Here is a 14,987-nt window from a genome sequence, read left to right on the forward strand (position 1 = left end):
GGAGAGATTGACATGCATATTATTAATATTAGCTCTCTGTGTATGTCCAAGGGCCAGCCGTGCTGCCCTGTTCTGAGCCAATTGCAATTTTTCTAAGTCCTTTTTTGTGGCACCTGACCACACGACTGAACAGTAGTCCGGGTGCGACAAAACTAGGGCCTCTAGGACCTGCCTTGTTGATAGTGCTGTTAAGAAGGCAGAGCAGCGCTTTATTATGGACAGACATCTCCCAATCTTAGCTACTACTGCATCAATATGTTTAGACTATAACAGTTTACAATCTAGTGTTACTCCAAGCAGTTTAGTCATCTCAACTTGCTCAATTTCCACATTTATTTATTACAAAACTTAGTTGAGGTTTAGGGTTTAGTGAGTGTTTTGTTCCAAATGCAATGCTTTTAGTTTTAGAAATATTTAGTACTAACTTATTCCTTGCCACCCACTCTGAAACTAACTGCAGCTCTTTGTTGAGTGTTGCAGTCATTTCAGTCGCTGTAGTAAAGCCAGAGACACTCTGGCTTTACTCAGTGGCATGTCGTTAGTAAAAATTGAAAAAAGCAAGGGGCCTAAACAGCTGCCCTGGGGAATTCAGGCCGTGGCCCCGAGTGTTTGTTGTCCTACAGTCCCCTTGTCAAAACTAGTGCACTATATAGGGAATAAGGTGCTATATGGGACGCAGACTCAAATGGCACCTTATGAAGCTGAACCTAAGATGCGTTTGTTTTAGCTGTTGCAGATTGTCTGCTTCACCTCCAGTACTGAACATCTTGTTGTTTGAAGCTAATGTCCCAGAACTGTCTTTGACATGCAGATTGTCTGCTTCACCTCCAGTACTGAACATCTTGTTGTTTGAAGCTAATGTCCCGGAATCATCTTTGACATGCAGATTGTCTGCTTCACCTCCAGTACTGAACATCTTGTTGTTTGAAGCTAATGTCCCAGAACTGTCTTTGACATGCAGATTGTCTGCTTCACCTCCAGTACTGAACATCTTGTTGTTTGAAGCTAATGTCCCGGAATCGTCTTTGACATGCAGATTGTCTGCTTCACCTCCAGTACTGAACATCTTGTTGTTTTAAGCTAATGTTCTGGAGTCATCTTTGACATAGACTTATATTTTTGTTTGTTTTACAAGTGGTTCAGGCAGCACTAAATTGCTTTGAATAGCTTGATAATAAGACAACAGGGTTTATTGAATATCCATAAACATGTGTTAACTTTTTACCTAAAAAGGAACATTATCTTAGATATTTCTGCTGGACAAAAGCTGACATAGACACTTAAAATCGCACATCAAACGTAGTCAATAGACAACTAAATGTGACTGTGTCTCTGGGAGGAGTTGCGTCTGGGCAGCTGTTCAGAATTCAAAGGGCTCTTCGTGGTAATGTGGGGGTTCTAGCTCACTGCCCTTTCCCACATTGAACAGCCTGCCTGTTCAAACACCCTCCATGGGCTTCTAGTGGCTTTCCACTCCTTTTCTATAGACTGTGGTTGTGTCCCTCTGGGCCCTGGTTAGAAGTAGTGCACTATAAAGGAAATGGGATTGCATTTGGAATACACACTGCCTCTTCTCTCCTCAGTGACAATAGGCAAGTTTCCACTGATCCAGGTGTATTCACCCAAAAAGCAATGTTGCAGGAGAAATCTTAGCGTCATATGCAATGGACAGATGTATAGGATATATTTTTTTTAAAGATCAACAAATGTTATTCGTGTGAAATGGGTGTCTAACTTTTTAATTTTTATTATAATACTCCACTCAAGTTAATTCTAAATACGTACTGCTTGCTAAAGAAGACATTTTCAACAATAAAAATGTTTATTTGCGGGACGGATCATTCTGACTTTTCTGGTTGGCCGGAACGCAAGTTTCGCCATCCAAATCTTCACCATGGCCCAGGTTTTGGCGATACGTTGGCACATGACAAATATTAAAACATGGCAAACCAATTATTGCATTCTATCCATGCTGGCTTTCACCGGCTGTTTGAGACATGAAACAGATAGGTGGGAGGGCATACAGGCTGTCTCCCAATTTATTAATGTCGATTTGTCTAAAAGGGTAATGGAAACACTTCAACCGTTTAAATTTAATTAGGTGTGACATTGTTACATCAGGCAGTTTGACGGAAACTCGCCCTAGCAGGCTATCGACGCAAGGCAGTTTGACGGAAACTCGCCCTAGCAGGCTATCGACGCAAGGCAGTTTGACGGAAACTCGCCCTAGCAGGCTATCGACGCAAGACCGTTCGAAAAAAACATTCTACATGTAGACAACAAAATCAGTGGACAAGTTAATGGAAACATAGCTATTGATGTAGCCACTCCTAGGTTGGCAGGCAGGGTGGTGGGTTATCTCCCCCTCTGGCTGTTGCTGTTGGGGAGGAAGCTCTGGCTGTTGGGGTGGAAGCTCTGGCTGTTGGGGAGGAGGCTCTGGCTGTTGGGGAGGAGGCTCTGGCTGTTGGGGAGGAGGCTCTGGCTGTTGGGGAGGAGGCTCTGGCTGTGTCCCATATGGCATTCTATTCCTTAAATAGGGTTTAAGGGCCCTGGTCAAAAGTAGTGGACTATACTGGGAATAGGGTGCCATTTGGGACTCAGACTATGGCTAGTGCATGGCTCCTAGCCTCCTCCCTAGCACCCTGATCTAATTCCACTAGCCTCCTCCCTAGCACCCTGATCTAATCCCCCTCGGCTCAGGCCAGGCTATTTGATTAGCCAGACAGCCAGGAGGGGAGAGGGGGGCAGGAGGAGGAGGAGGAGAAGGGGAGGCAGGGGGAAGAGCGGAGGAGGGGTGGCATAAGGAGATTTCACAGCTTAAAGGATGAACAAAATTAGAATGCTGGGTGATGGTCTGGCATACTGCCACCCTACTAACCAAAGACGAGCATCATGATTAGTTTGTACACGCACGTGTGCGCTCTACTAGAAAACATTCAGATGATTGGCGATTGGATGGCTGTCCTCTTCTCCAACATGTTGTTAGTCAAACAATTTGACATGTTTTCGTTTCAGTCCTTTAAGAGGTTAGGGCTGGGAGAGGAGCTTTCGGGGGATTTACAGTCATTGTCTTTTTATTGCTAAGAGTGACTCCTCTTCTCAGGAGAATCACCACAACCCATGTTGACACACGTCAGCCATTTTGTAAGTTCAACAGCCAGCCGTTCTCTCTGATCTAACAGTAGACTGTTAATATTCAGTTTATCCACACCCTCTCGCTCATATCAAACAAATTCATGAATAAGACCAATAAAGTGAACCAGGGATGGAACTGACTAATAGACATTCTTGTTGCCACGGTTCCAAAATCGGTGCCATACCATCATTGCAAAGACAAACTTCCACTGACCTGAAGTGAACGGGAACTCAACTTCCCCTGTGTCTCTCTCCCCCCAGCGGGCAGACTCCAGCCGACTCAGACTTTCAGGTTCTGGAGATAGCCCGTAAACTGGAGATGTACGGTGTCCGCTTCCACCCAGCAGCCGACCGCGAGGGAACGAAGATCAACCTGGCCGTGGCTCACATAGGCCTGCAGGTCTTCCAGGTGACTAGTAGTTCTACTGCTGACACACACACACACACACACCTTGTACCACCTCTGAGAATGAACCTGAGCCCTCATCCAACAGGTTTCAGATTTTTATCTTCGGTCTCATTTTCTCCCAGGGTAACACCAAAATAAACACCTTCAATTGGTCCAAGATCCGAAAACTGAGCTTCAAGAGGAAACGCTTCCTGATCAAGCTATACCCAGAGGTTCACGTGAGTACTGTATATACCCAGAGGTTCACGTGAGTACTGTATATACCCAGAGGTTCACGTGAGTACTGTATATACCCAGAGGTTCACGTGAGTACTGTATATACCCAGAGGTTCACGTGAGTACTGTATATACCCAGAGGTTCACGTGAGTACTGTATATACCCAGAGGTTCACGTGAGTACTGTATATACCCAGAGGTTCACGTGAGTACTGTATATACCCAGAGGTTCACGTGAGTACTGTATATACCCAGAGGTTCACGTGAGTACTGTATATACCCAGAGGTTCACGTGAGTACTGTATATACCCAGAGGTTCACGTGAGTACTGTATATACCCAGAGGTTCACGTGAGTACTGTACTTCTGTCATCAAAGCATTGGAGGCAATCAGCAGTTGAAAAAAAAAATGAAGTGTTCTCGCTTGTCCCTGGTTTGGTTAAAAACCTGAGGGATGGGGCTGAAGAAACCACTCTCCAATTTATAGAACAAGCTTTGGATGAAAACATGATCATCCATGAGATCAAAATTTATAGTTTTAACCATGTTTAACTTTGGCATTTTACCTGTATCATTAATTCATCAATTCACAGATGGATGTAGCATCTGCAGATTCAACACAAATAGTCTAATTGGGTGGCATTCAGAGTGTCTGGCGTTGTACTCTACCCTGTACAAGAAAAAAGTAGAATTTGTAAAGATTTGTAAAGACAATGTAAAGGGATCTGTGCTTTTTATCCCAATGGGCTGAAGGTAATCTGTGCCAAGTTCTAACCATATACAGTGCATTCGGAAAGTATTCAGACCCCTTCACTTTTTCCACATTTTGTTACGTTACAGCCTTATTCTAAAATGGATTAAAAAAAAATTTATTAAAAAAAATCCCTCATCAATCTATTCTACACACAATACCCCCATAATGACGAAGTAAAAACAGGTTTTTAATTTTTTTTGCAAATATCACATTTTCATAAGTAATTCAGACCTTTTACTCAGTACTTTGTTGAAGCATCTTTGGCAGCGATTACAGCCTTGAGTCGTCTTGGGTATGACGCTACAAGCTTGGCACACCTGTATTTGGGGAGTTTTTCCCCTTCTCTGCAGATCCTCTCAAGCTCTGTCAGGTTGGATGGGGAGCGTCTCTCCAGAGATGTTCAATAGGGTTCAAGTCTGGTCTCTGGCTGGGCCACTCCTGCATTGTCTTGGCTGTGTGCTTTGGGTTGTTGTCCTTTTGCAAGGTAAACCTTCGCCCCAGTCCGATGTCCTGAGCGCTCTGGAGAAGGTTTTTCTCAAGGATTTCTCTGTACTTTGCTCTTCATCTTTCCCTCGATCCTGACTAAAAGGCCTGATTGGTGGAGTGCTGCAGAGATGGTTGTGCTTCTGGAATGTTCTCCCATCTCCTCAGAGGAACTTTAGCGCTCTGTCAGTGACCATCAGGTTTCTTGGTCACCTCCCTGACCAAGGCCCTTCTTCCCCGATTGCTCGGTTTGGCCGAGCGGCCAGCTCTAGGAGGAGTCTTGGTGATTCCAAACTTCTCCATTTTAAGAAAGATGGAGGCCACTGTGGTCTTGGGAACCTTCAATGCTGCAACAATGTTTTTTGATACCCTTCCCCAGATCTGTGCCTTGACACAATCCTGTCTCGGAGCTCTATGGACAATTCCTTCGACCTCGTGGTTTGGTTTTTGCTCTGACAGCACTGTCAACTATGGATCTTATATAGACAGGTGTGTGCCTTTCCAAATCATGTCCAATCAATTAAATTTACCACAGGTGGACTCCAATCAAGTTGTAGAAACATCTCAAGGATGATCAATGGAACAGGATGCACCCGAGCTCAATTTCAAGTCTCATAGCAAATGGTCTGAATACTGATGTAAATACAAAAACCTGTTTTCATTTTGTCATTTATAGGGTATTGTGTGTAGATTGAGGATTTTTATTCATTTTAATACATTTTAGAATAAGACCGTAAACGTAACAAAATGTGGAGAAAGTCAAAGGGGGTTGTGAATACTTTCCAAATACACCGTACATGTTTACAGCAATCATCCATGCAGTACCTAGCTCCACTCCTATTCCCCAGGCGCTCTCTTTTGATGACTTCTGTAACCGTAATAGCCTTGGCTTCATGCATGTTAACATTAGAAGCCTCCTCCCTAAGTTTGTTTTGTTCACTGCTTTAGCACACTCTGCCAACCCGGATGTTTTAGCCGTGTCTGAATCCTGGCTTAGAAAGACCACCAAAAATTCTGACATTTTCATCCCCAACTACAAGATTTTCAGACAAGATAGAACGGCCAAAGGGGGCGGTGTTGCAATCTATTGCAAAGATTGCCTGCAGAGTTCTGTTTTACTATCCAGGTCTGTTCCCAAACAATTTGAACTTCTACTTTTAAAAATCCACCTCTCTAAAAACAAGTCTCTCACCGTTGCCGCCTGCTATAGACCACCCTCTGTCCCCAGCTGTGCTCTGGACACTATATGTGAACTGATTGCCCCCCATCTATCTTCAGAGCTCGTGCTGCTAGGCGACCTAAATTTTAACATGCTTAACACCCCAGCCACCCTACAATCTAAGCTTGATGCCCTCAATCTCACACAAATTATCAATGAACCTACCAGGTACCACCCCAATTCCGTAAACACGGGTACCCTCATAGATATCATCCTAACAAACTTGCCCTCCAAATACACCTCTGCTGTTTTCAACCAAGATCTCAGCGATCACTGCCTCATTGCCTGCATCCGTAATGGGTCAGCGGTCAAACGCTCCCTGAAACACTTCAGCGAGCAGGCCTTTCTAATCGACCTGGCCGAGGTATCCTGGAAGGATATTGATCTCATCCCGTCAGTAGAGGATGCCTGGACATTTTTTAAAAATGCCTTCCTCACCATCTTGAATAAGCATGCCCCATTCAAGAAATTTAGAACCAGGAACAGATATAGCCCTTGGTTCTCTCCTGACCTGACTGCCCTTAACCAACAGAAAAACATCCTATGGCGTTCTGCATTAGCATCGAACAGCCCCCGTGATATGCAACTTTTCAGGGAAGCTAGAAACCAGTATACACAGGCAGTTAGAAAAGCCAAGGCTAGCTTTTTCAAGCAGAAATTTGCTTCCTGCAACACAAATTCAAAAAAGTTCTGGGACTGTAAAGTCCATGGAGAATAAGAACACCTCCTCCCAGCTTCCAACTGCTCTGAAGATAGGAAACACTGTCACCACCGACAAATCCACTATAATTGAGAATTTCAATAAGCATTTTTCTACGGCTGGCCATGCTTTCCACCTGGCTACCCCTACCCCGGACAACAGCACTGCCCTCCCCTCTGCTACTCGCCCAAGCCTTCCCCATTTCTCTTTCTCCCAAATACAGTCAGCTGATGTTCTAAAAGAGCTGCAAAATCTGGACCCTTACAAATCAGCCGGGCTAGATAATCTGGACCCTTTCTTTCTAAAACTATCTGCTGAAATTGTTGCCACCCCTATTACTAGCCTTTTCAACCTCTCTTTCGTGTCGTCTGAGATTCCCAAAGATTGGAAAGCAGCTGCGGTTATCCCCCTCTTCAAAGGGGGGGACACTCTTGACCCTAACAGCTACAGACCTATATCTATCCTACCCTGCCTTTCTAAGGTCTTCGAAAGCCAAGTCAACAAACAGATTACCGACCATTTCGAATCCCACCATACCTTCTCCGCTATGCAATCTGGTTTCAGAGCTGGTCATGGGTGCACCTCAGCCACGCTCAAGGTCATAAACGATATATTAACCGCCATCGATAGGAAACAATACTGTGCAGCCGTATTCATTGACCTGGCCAAGGCTTTTGACTCTGTCAATCACCACATCCTCATCGGCAGACTCGACAGCCTTGGTTTCTCTAATGATTGCCTCGCCTGGTTCACCAACTACTTCTCTGATCGAGTTCAGTGTGTCAAATCGGAGGGTCTGTTGTCCGGGCCTCTGGCAGTCTCCATGGGGGTGCCACAGGGTTCAATTCTTGGACCGACTCTCTTCTCTGTATACATCAATGATGTCGCTCTTGCTGCTGGTGATTCTCTGATCCACCTCTACGCAGACGACACTATTCTGTATACTTCTGGCCCTTCTTTTGACACTGTGTTAACAACCCTCCAGGCGAGCTTCAATGCCATACAACTCTCCTTCCGTGGCCTCCAATTGCTCTTAAATACAAGTAAAACTAAATGCATGCTCTTCAACCGATCGCTGCCTGCACCTGCCCGCCTGTCCAACATCACTACTCTGGACGGCTCTGACCTAGAATATGTGGACAACTACAAATACCTAGGTGTCTGGTTAGACTGTAAACTCTCCTTCCAGACTCACATCAAACATCTCCAATCCAAAGTTAAATCTAGAATTGGCTTCCTATTCCGCAACAAAGCATCCTTCACTCATGCTGCCAAACATACCCTTGTAAAACTGACCATCCTACCAATCCTCGACTTCGGTGATGTCATTTACAAAATAGCCTCCAAACCCCTACTCAATAAATTGGATGCAGTCTATCACAGTGCCATCCGTTTTGTCACCAAAGCCCCATATACTACCCACCACTGCGACCTGTACACTCTCGTTGGCTGGCCCTCGCTTCATACTCGTCGCCAAACCCACTGGTTCCAGGTCATCTACAAGACCCTGCTAGGTAAAGTCCCCCCTTATCTCAGCTCGCTGGTCACCATAGCAACACCTACCTGTAGCACGCGCTCCAGCAGGTTTATCTCTCTGGTCACCCCCAAAACCAATTCTTCCTTTGGCCGCCTCTCCTTCCAGTTCTCTGCTGCCAATGACTGGAACGAACTACAAAAATCTCTGAAACTGGAAACACTTATCTCCCTCACTAGCTTCAAGCACCAGCTGTCAGAGCAGCTCATAGATTACTGCACCTGTACATAGCCCATCTATAATTTAGCCCAAACAACTACCTCTTTACCTACTGTATTTATTTATTTATTTTGCTCCTTTGCACCCCATTATTTCTGTCTCTACTTTGCGCTTTCTTCCACTGCAAACCAACCATTCCAGTGTTTTTAGTTTTATTTTACTTGCTGTGTTGTATTTACTTCGCCACCATGGCCTTTTTATATTTTTATTTATTTATACATATATTTGTTTGCCTTCACCTCCCTTATCTCACCTCACTTGCTCACATTGTATATAGACTTATTTTTTTTTCACTATCATTGACTATATGTTTGTTTTACTCCATGTGTAACTATGTGTTGTTGTATGTGTCGAACTGCTTTGCTTTATCTTGGCCAGGTCGCAATTGTAAATGAGAACGTGTTCTCAATTTGCCTACCTGGTTAAATAAAGGTTAAATAAAATAAATAAAAAATCCATGAGTGTAAACGTTAGCTTTCGAGTAATATTTTATAGGTGCACTTTGGGAATAACTGTATTTAATCCCTGCTTTCAAGTGTCTTCTGGGACTACATGTACATATTGTTGTATGTATGTATTTATTTTTAAAATAAAGGCCATATTTAATTGTAGGGGCCTCATCAGGATACCCTGGAGTTCCAGATGGTCAGTCGGGACCAGTGTAAGATCTTCTGGAAGAACTGTGTGGAACATCACTCGTTCTTCCGACTCTTGGATCAGCCGCAGCCCAAGTCCAAAGCCATTCTCTTTAGCAGGGGATCGTCGTTCAGATACAGGTATTTCTGCTTTCTGTTGAATCATACGGAGGTCGATTTTTTTATTTGTTTTATTTTTATTTTTTTATAAATGTGACGTTATGTTGAGGTAAAATTTTCACTGATGTGAAGTGTACCATTTTTGTAGTATACAGCTTGAACCCATAGGAGACTCTATGACTCGTGCTTTTGTTGTTTGATTGTATCTGTGTTGTGACTCTTTCTGGTTTAGTGGGAGGACCCAGAAGCAACTAGTGGAATATGTCAAGGACAGCGGATCAAGGAGGACACCATATCAGAGGTGTGTGCCTCTGTCTCTGGTCTCTCTGTGTCTTTGACCTCTGTTTAACTATCATGTGGTCTCCTGTCTCTCTGTGTCTTTGACCTCTGTTTAACTATCATGTGGTCTCCTGTCTCTCTATCTGTCAGGAGGAACAGTAAGGTGAGAATGTCAGCTCGCTCTCTGGCCCCCGATGTGCCAAAACAGGTCAGTGGGATTACAAGACTAATGCATCTTCCGACAGGGTCAGTGGGGAGTCTTTCCGACAGGGTCAGTGGGGAGTCTTTCCGACAGGGTCAGTGGGGAGTCTTTCCGACAGGGTCAGTGGGGAGTCTTTCCGACAGGGTCAGTGGGGAGTCTTTCCGACAGGGTCAGTGGGGAGTCTTTCCGACAGGGTCAGTGGGGAGTCTTTCCGACAGGGTCAGTGGGGAGTCTTTCCGACAGGGTCAGTGGGGAGTCTTTCCGACAGGGTCAGCGGGGAGTCTTTCCGACAGGGTCAGCGGGGAGTCTTTCCGACAGGATCAGCGAGTCGTCTTCTATCCGACAGGCTAAAGCATTTTAGGAAGGAGGTGCAGAGTCGTTGGAAACTAATGGAACCCTTTCTCCCCCATCTCTCCTCTTTGTTTCATGTCTTTTCAGACGTTGTCGTTCAATGACAGCCTGCGGGCGCCAGGTTCCCCGTCCTCTGCGTCTGGGTCCTTCTACTCCATACAAGTCTCCAGCTCCCCCCCACGTCCGGAGCCCCAGGCCCAGTCTCCACAGCCTCCTCACCAGCAGCAACAGATCCAGTCTCCACAGCTTCCTCCCCAGCAGCAACAGACCCAGCTCCTGCCCCCACAGCTGGCCAGGCCCTCCAGCCCCCCAGCGAAGGAGGATCTCCACAAGGCCACCGGCATCCCCCCATGTCACCACGCCTTCTCACAAGGTGCCCCAAGTTACCCGGCGGCAGGAGACTGCAACCCCTCGTCTGTGTGTGTAGAGAGTAGAGCTTCCCATCCGCAGCAGCAGCCCTCCCAAAATGGCAATGAGGATAGTGAGCAGGGTGAGGGATGGGGGTCGAGGTACAGGGGGGGAGGAGGGGGGGAGACGAGAGTGTTCCTCTCAGCTGATGTGTTTGAGGCGGAGCTTCTCCGAGCCAGGCAGAAGCCCCTGTTCCCATTGGCTAACACCCAGCTCCATGTCACAGACGAGTTCATAGATGACGACCCCACTGAGATGTCGTTCTATGGCGGCGGGGCCGAGGCCTATTACGGCTATGAGGAGAAGTGGGGTCAGTATGGTGGTTATGGGGAGGGTGGTTATACAGAGGGTGGTGGTGGGGACCTCACTAAGACCAGGGGCGTCAGTCTGGGTCTGGAGGACCTGAACGGCAACACTAACCTCTTCTCTGACCACAGCATTGTTGGTCGCTCCGAGACCAGCTCTCTGGTTAACAACAGGTCAGAGTGTAGTTCCCTTGACAACCTGGGGCTTAGTTCCGCAGGTGACTCCCGGTCTCTGGGCTTTGACGGGCCAGACTTCTCCTCCTCCCTCCGCCTCCCGGGCTCTGACAACCCGTCCGAGGCTAGCTCCATGGTTAACTTCCCGGCGTACTCAATCCGCTCGGAGACTAGCTCGGCGTTGCAGTTCAGCGACCTGGTGGAGCAACTAGAGCACCTCAGCTATCCTCCTACGGCCACGGAGGGGTCGGCTAACGGCAGCGACGATTCTGACTCAGACTGGGGGTCAGACAGCGGCCTGCCCCCTGAGCAGAACCTGTTCTATAGCAATCCCCTAGCCGGAGGGCCAGGCGGGGTGGAGGGGTTCCTTCTGCAGTGTCATGACCTGCAGGCCCTAGCCCTGGCGGAATCCTCTGGTGGACCCCCACATTAACATGTGAAGGCCCTGGCCCTGGGGGAATCCTCTGGTGGACCCCCACATTAACATGTGAAGGCCCTGGCGGAATCCTCTGGTGGACCCCCACATTAACATGTGAAGGCCCTAGCCCTGGGGGAATCCTCTGGTGGACCTCCACATTAACATGTGAAGGCCCTGGGGAATCCTCTGGTGGACCTCCACATTAACATGTGAAGGCCCTGGGGGAATCCTCTGGTGGACCCCCACATTAACATGTGAAGGCCCTGGCCCTGGGGGAATCCTCTGGTGGACCTCCACATGAACATGTGAAGGCCCTATATAGGCAGTCCCTCTACTTACTTAGCTAACATTACACAATATTATTGTGGTTTTGGCGAAGATTTGAATATTCGCGGAACATTTTGAATCAGATTTGAATCTTTAATTTTGTGATTGGTGAACGGCCCCACTTCTCACTCATTTGACCTTTACTAGGCAATCACATTTGACCTTTACTAGGAGGCCAATCACATTTGACCTTTACTAGGAGGCCAGTCACCTTAACCTTTACTAGGCGGCCAGTCACATTGACCTTTACTAGGCGGCCAGTCACATTGACCTTTACTAGGCGGCCAGTCACATTGACCTTTACTAGGCGGCCAGTCACATTGACCTTTACTAGGCGGCCAGTCACATTGACCTTTACTAGGCGGCCAGTCACATTGACCTTTACTAGGCGGCCAGTCACATTGACCTTTACTAGGCGGCCAGTCACATTGACCTTTACTAGGCGGCCAGTCACATTGACCTTTACTAGGCGGCCAGTCACATTTGACCTTTACTAGGCGGCCAGTCACATTTGACCTTTACTAGGCGGCCAGTCACATTTGACCTTTACTAGGCGGCCAGTCACATTTGACCTTTACTAGGCGGCCAGTCACATTTGACCTTTACTAGGCGGCCAGTCACATTTGACCTTTACTAGGCGGCCAGTCACATTTGACCTTTACTAGGCGGCCAGTCACATTTGACCTTTACTAGGCGGCCAGTCACATTTGACCTTTACTAGGCGGCCAGTCACATTTGACCTTTACTAGGCGGCCAGTCACATTTGACCTTTTTTAAACAGATCAATTGCAGCACTTACCCAGACATCATACCTACTAATGACTGGTCTCCTTCTAGCTCTGCTTTTGGGTCCAGGCTATGCTTGTGTTATTTGAAACAGGATATTTTAAGACCTTTCCTGCCTCATAACAGTGGTCTGGCATTACAGTCGTCAGCTCGTGCTGCAACGCACGGCTCAGTAACAGTAAGAGCACAATACTGACGTCTTAAGTGGTCGAGTGCAGGGATAGAACGAGTATAATATGCTTGCCTATGTGGCTTTACTTAATAATTGGAGCAATTGCTCTAAAGTTGTTTGTGGTCTTGAATCTGTCGGTACCATTATGGTGACTCTGTTCTTTGTTCACTCTTCCGTATCACTACGCGACACAGTCTTTGACCGTGCTTTGATTTGGCCTTTATGTCACAGCTCTGTACTGTTAGGTGCTTTACATTTGGCCTTTATGTCACAGCTCTGTAGTGTTAGGCGCTTTGCATTTCAATTCCTTAATCTTTAACTTTTTTTGAAGGAAAATATTTCTTATGTTTTCAAGACACGTGGTGCTTATTCAGAATAAAGACATTAAAATGTATTGCGACGTGAATGTTGGGAGGAGAATATTTCTACAGCTGATCAGTATTGATTGTCTGTCATTCTGAAGAATATATTAGTTCACCATCGTTGAGGTTTAATCTTGTAACCTGCATGGATGCAGGTTCAGACTTAGTACAGCTTTGATTTTAAATATATCGTTTTAAGTATAATCGATTTTGATTCAGGGGCCGTCTCTTTGACTTGAAGATATATGTTCTTTGTCTAAATTTAACACCCCTGAAAGTAAATTTGATTTTTAATTTTAACAGCACTTTTCGTAACTAATAGTATTTTACTTAAAAAAAAAAAACATCTTAAATTTACATTAAAATATCTGTGATTGTCACATGCTTTTTGTGAATCAAAGATTAATATTTGTGTCATACCACTCAGATCTCAGGGGTAGTAATGAAATCAATGCTGATCCTTCATTAGTGTAACAGTCTTGTAAATCCTTCATTGGCGTAACATAGTGTAGTTGTATGTCAGTGTATTCTCTGTCTGAAAGAGGTTATACAGGCCCCGGGGACTGTTATAACGTATAGATATATAGCAGACTGCTGCTAAAGTTAGAAATTCAACATTGGATGCATCCCAAATGACACCCTATTCCCTACATAGTGCACTACTTTATACCCAAATGGCACCCTATTCCCTACATAGTGCACTACTTTTGACCAGAGCCATATGGCACTCTATTCCCTACATAGTGCACTACTTTTGACCAGAGCCATATGGCACCCTATTCCCTACATAGTGCACTACTTTTGACCAGAGCCCTATGACACCCTATTCCCTATATAGTGCACTACTTTTGACCAGAGCCCTCCTATAAAAGCACTACAATATGTGTTTTTATACGCCTTTATATCATGCTACTACTGTCTTGAAGATTTTGTTCCGTTGAGACATCTGCTGGACCATAATAACCTTGACTTTCCTGTCCGTTACCACGTCTGTCTTGAGTATCACACAGGTTCATGTTAGGTTCTGGGTTAACAAGAGTATGAGGCTGTATCGTTCTGTTGTTCTGCCCCTGAACAAGGCAGTTAACCTACTTCCTATAGGCCGTCATATCGCAGAGGTTTTTACGTCCTGTTGAGATTTATTAAGAAAAGACGTAGACGAATGAAACGAGACACAAGCACATTGTAGATTTGAGTCGGTGTAGATTTGAGTCGGTGTAGATTTCAGTTTAAAGAATGTAGGCAGTGTTACGCTGAGGGAATGTTATACACGCCACAGCCAACAACGTGAATGTACTTTTTAACAAACCCATGTAACAAAATATATGACGTTTCTCCTTCAGTAATAACAGTAGCTAGTATGCCAATAGATTACAAACTGTTTAGATGTCTTAATGTACTATAAGCAAAGGTAGAAGCCCTGAGTAAACAGTAAGAAGCATTTATACTTAACCTGGTTTATATGCCTTCAGTGAAAATCATGGTGAATCAAGGAAGTTCTGAACAGAGTGATGAAAATGAAGTTTTACTATGTCACCGTATCATTGTGCTGGAAGTGATTTTTCATAACTCCTCGTATCTGTTACTTCATCTGATCGTTTACTGTAAACATGTTGCGTGAGGTTTTATACACAGTCTATAATCACTTCCTGTAGCGGCGTATGAGGCACTTCAAGACAATAACACTAACAGCCGCAGTAAAAAAACAAGGGACTTTTCTCACTTTGGTCCTTCATCTTGTCACTTTTATATAACCTGCCATTTTGAGATTCATCTTAGC

General features: G+C 45.5%; 1 protein-coding gene across 8 annotated transcripts in view; it reads left to right on the plus strand.

The window, feature by feature from the left end:
• The window catches only part of farp2 (FERM, RhoGEF and pleckstrin domain protein 2), a 97,408-nt gene that overhangs the window by 34,345 nt on the left and 48,076 nt on the right, over positions 1-14,987 (plus strand). For 7 of the 8 annotated variants that reach the window (XR_011668380.1, XR_011668381.1, XM_071346531.1 and 4 more), the window contains 6 exons: positions 3,397-3,544; positions 3,667-3,762; positions 9,281-9,444; positions 9,656-9,724; positions 9,853-9,910; positions 10,343-10,745. Coding sequence is in view for 6 of the 8 variants with exons in the window: in XM_071346531.1 (XP_071202632.1) it covers positions 3,397-3,544; positions 3,667-3,762; positions 9,281-9,444; positions 9,656-9,724; positions 9,853-9,910; positions 10,343-10,745 (938 nt within the window). In the remaining 2 variants the exon portion in view is untranslated. The remainder of the gene's footprint in view (positions 1-3,396; positions 3,545-3,666; positions 3,763-9,280; positions 9,445-9,655; positions 9,725-9,852; positions 9,911-10,342; positions 10,746-14,987) is intronic. The other variant, XM_071346535.1, reaches the window with a different exon arrangement.

The sequence above is a fragment of the Salvelinus alpinus genome, chromosome 16, assembly GCF_045679555.1.
Source record: "Salvelinus alpinus chromosome 16, SLU_Salpinus.1, whole genome shotgun sequence".
Classification (NCBI taxonomy): Eukaryota; Metazoa; Chordata; class Actinopteri; order Salmoniformes; family Salmonidae; genus Salvelinus; species Salvelinus alpinus.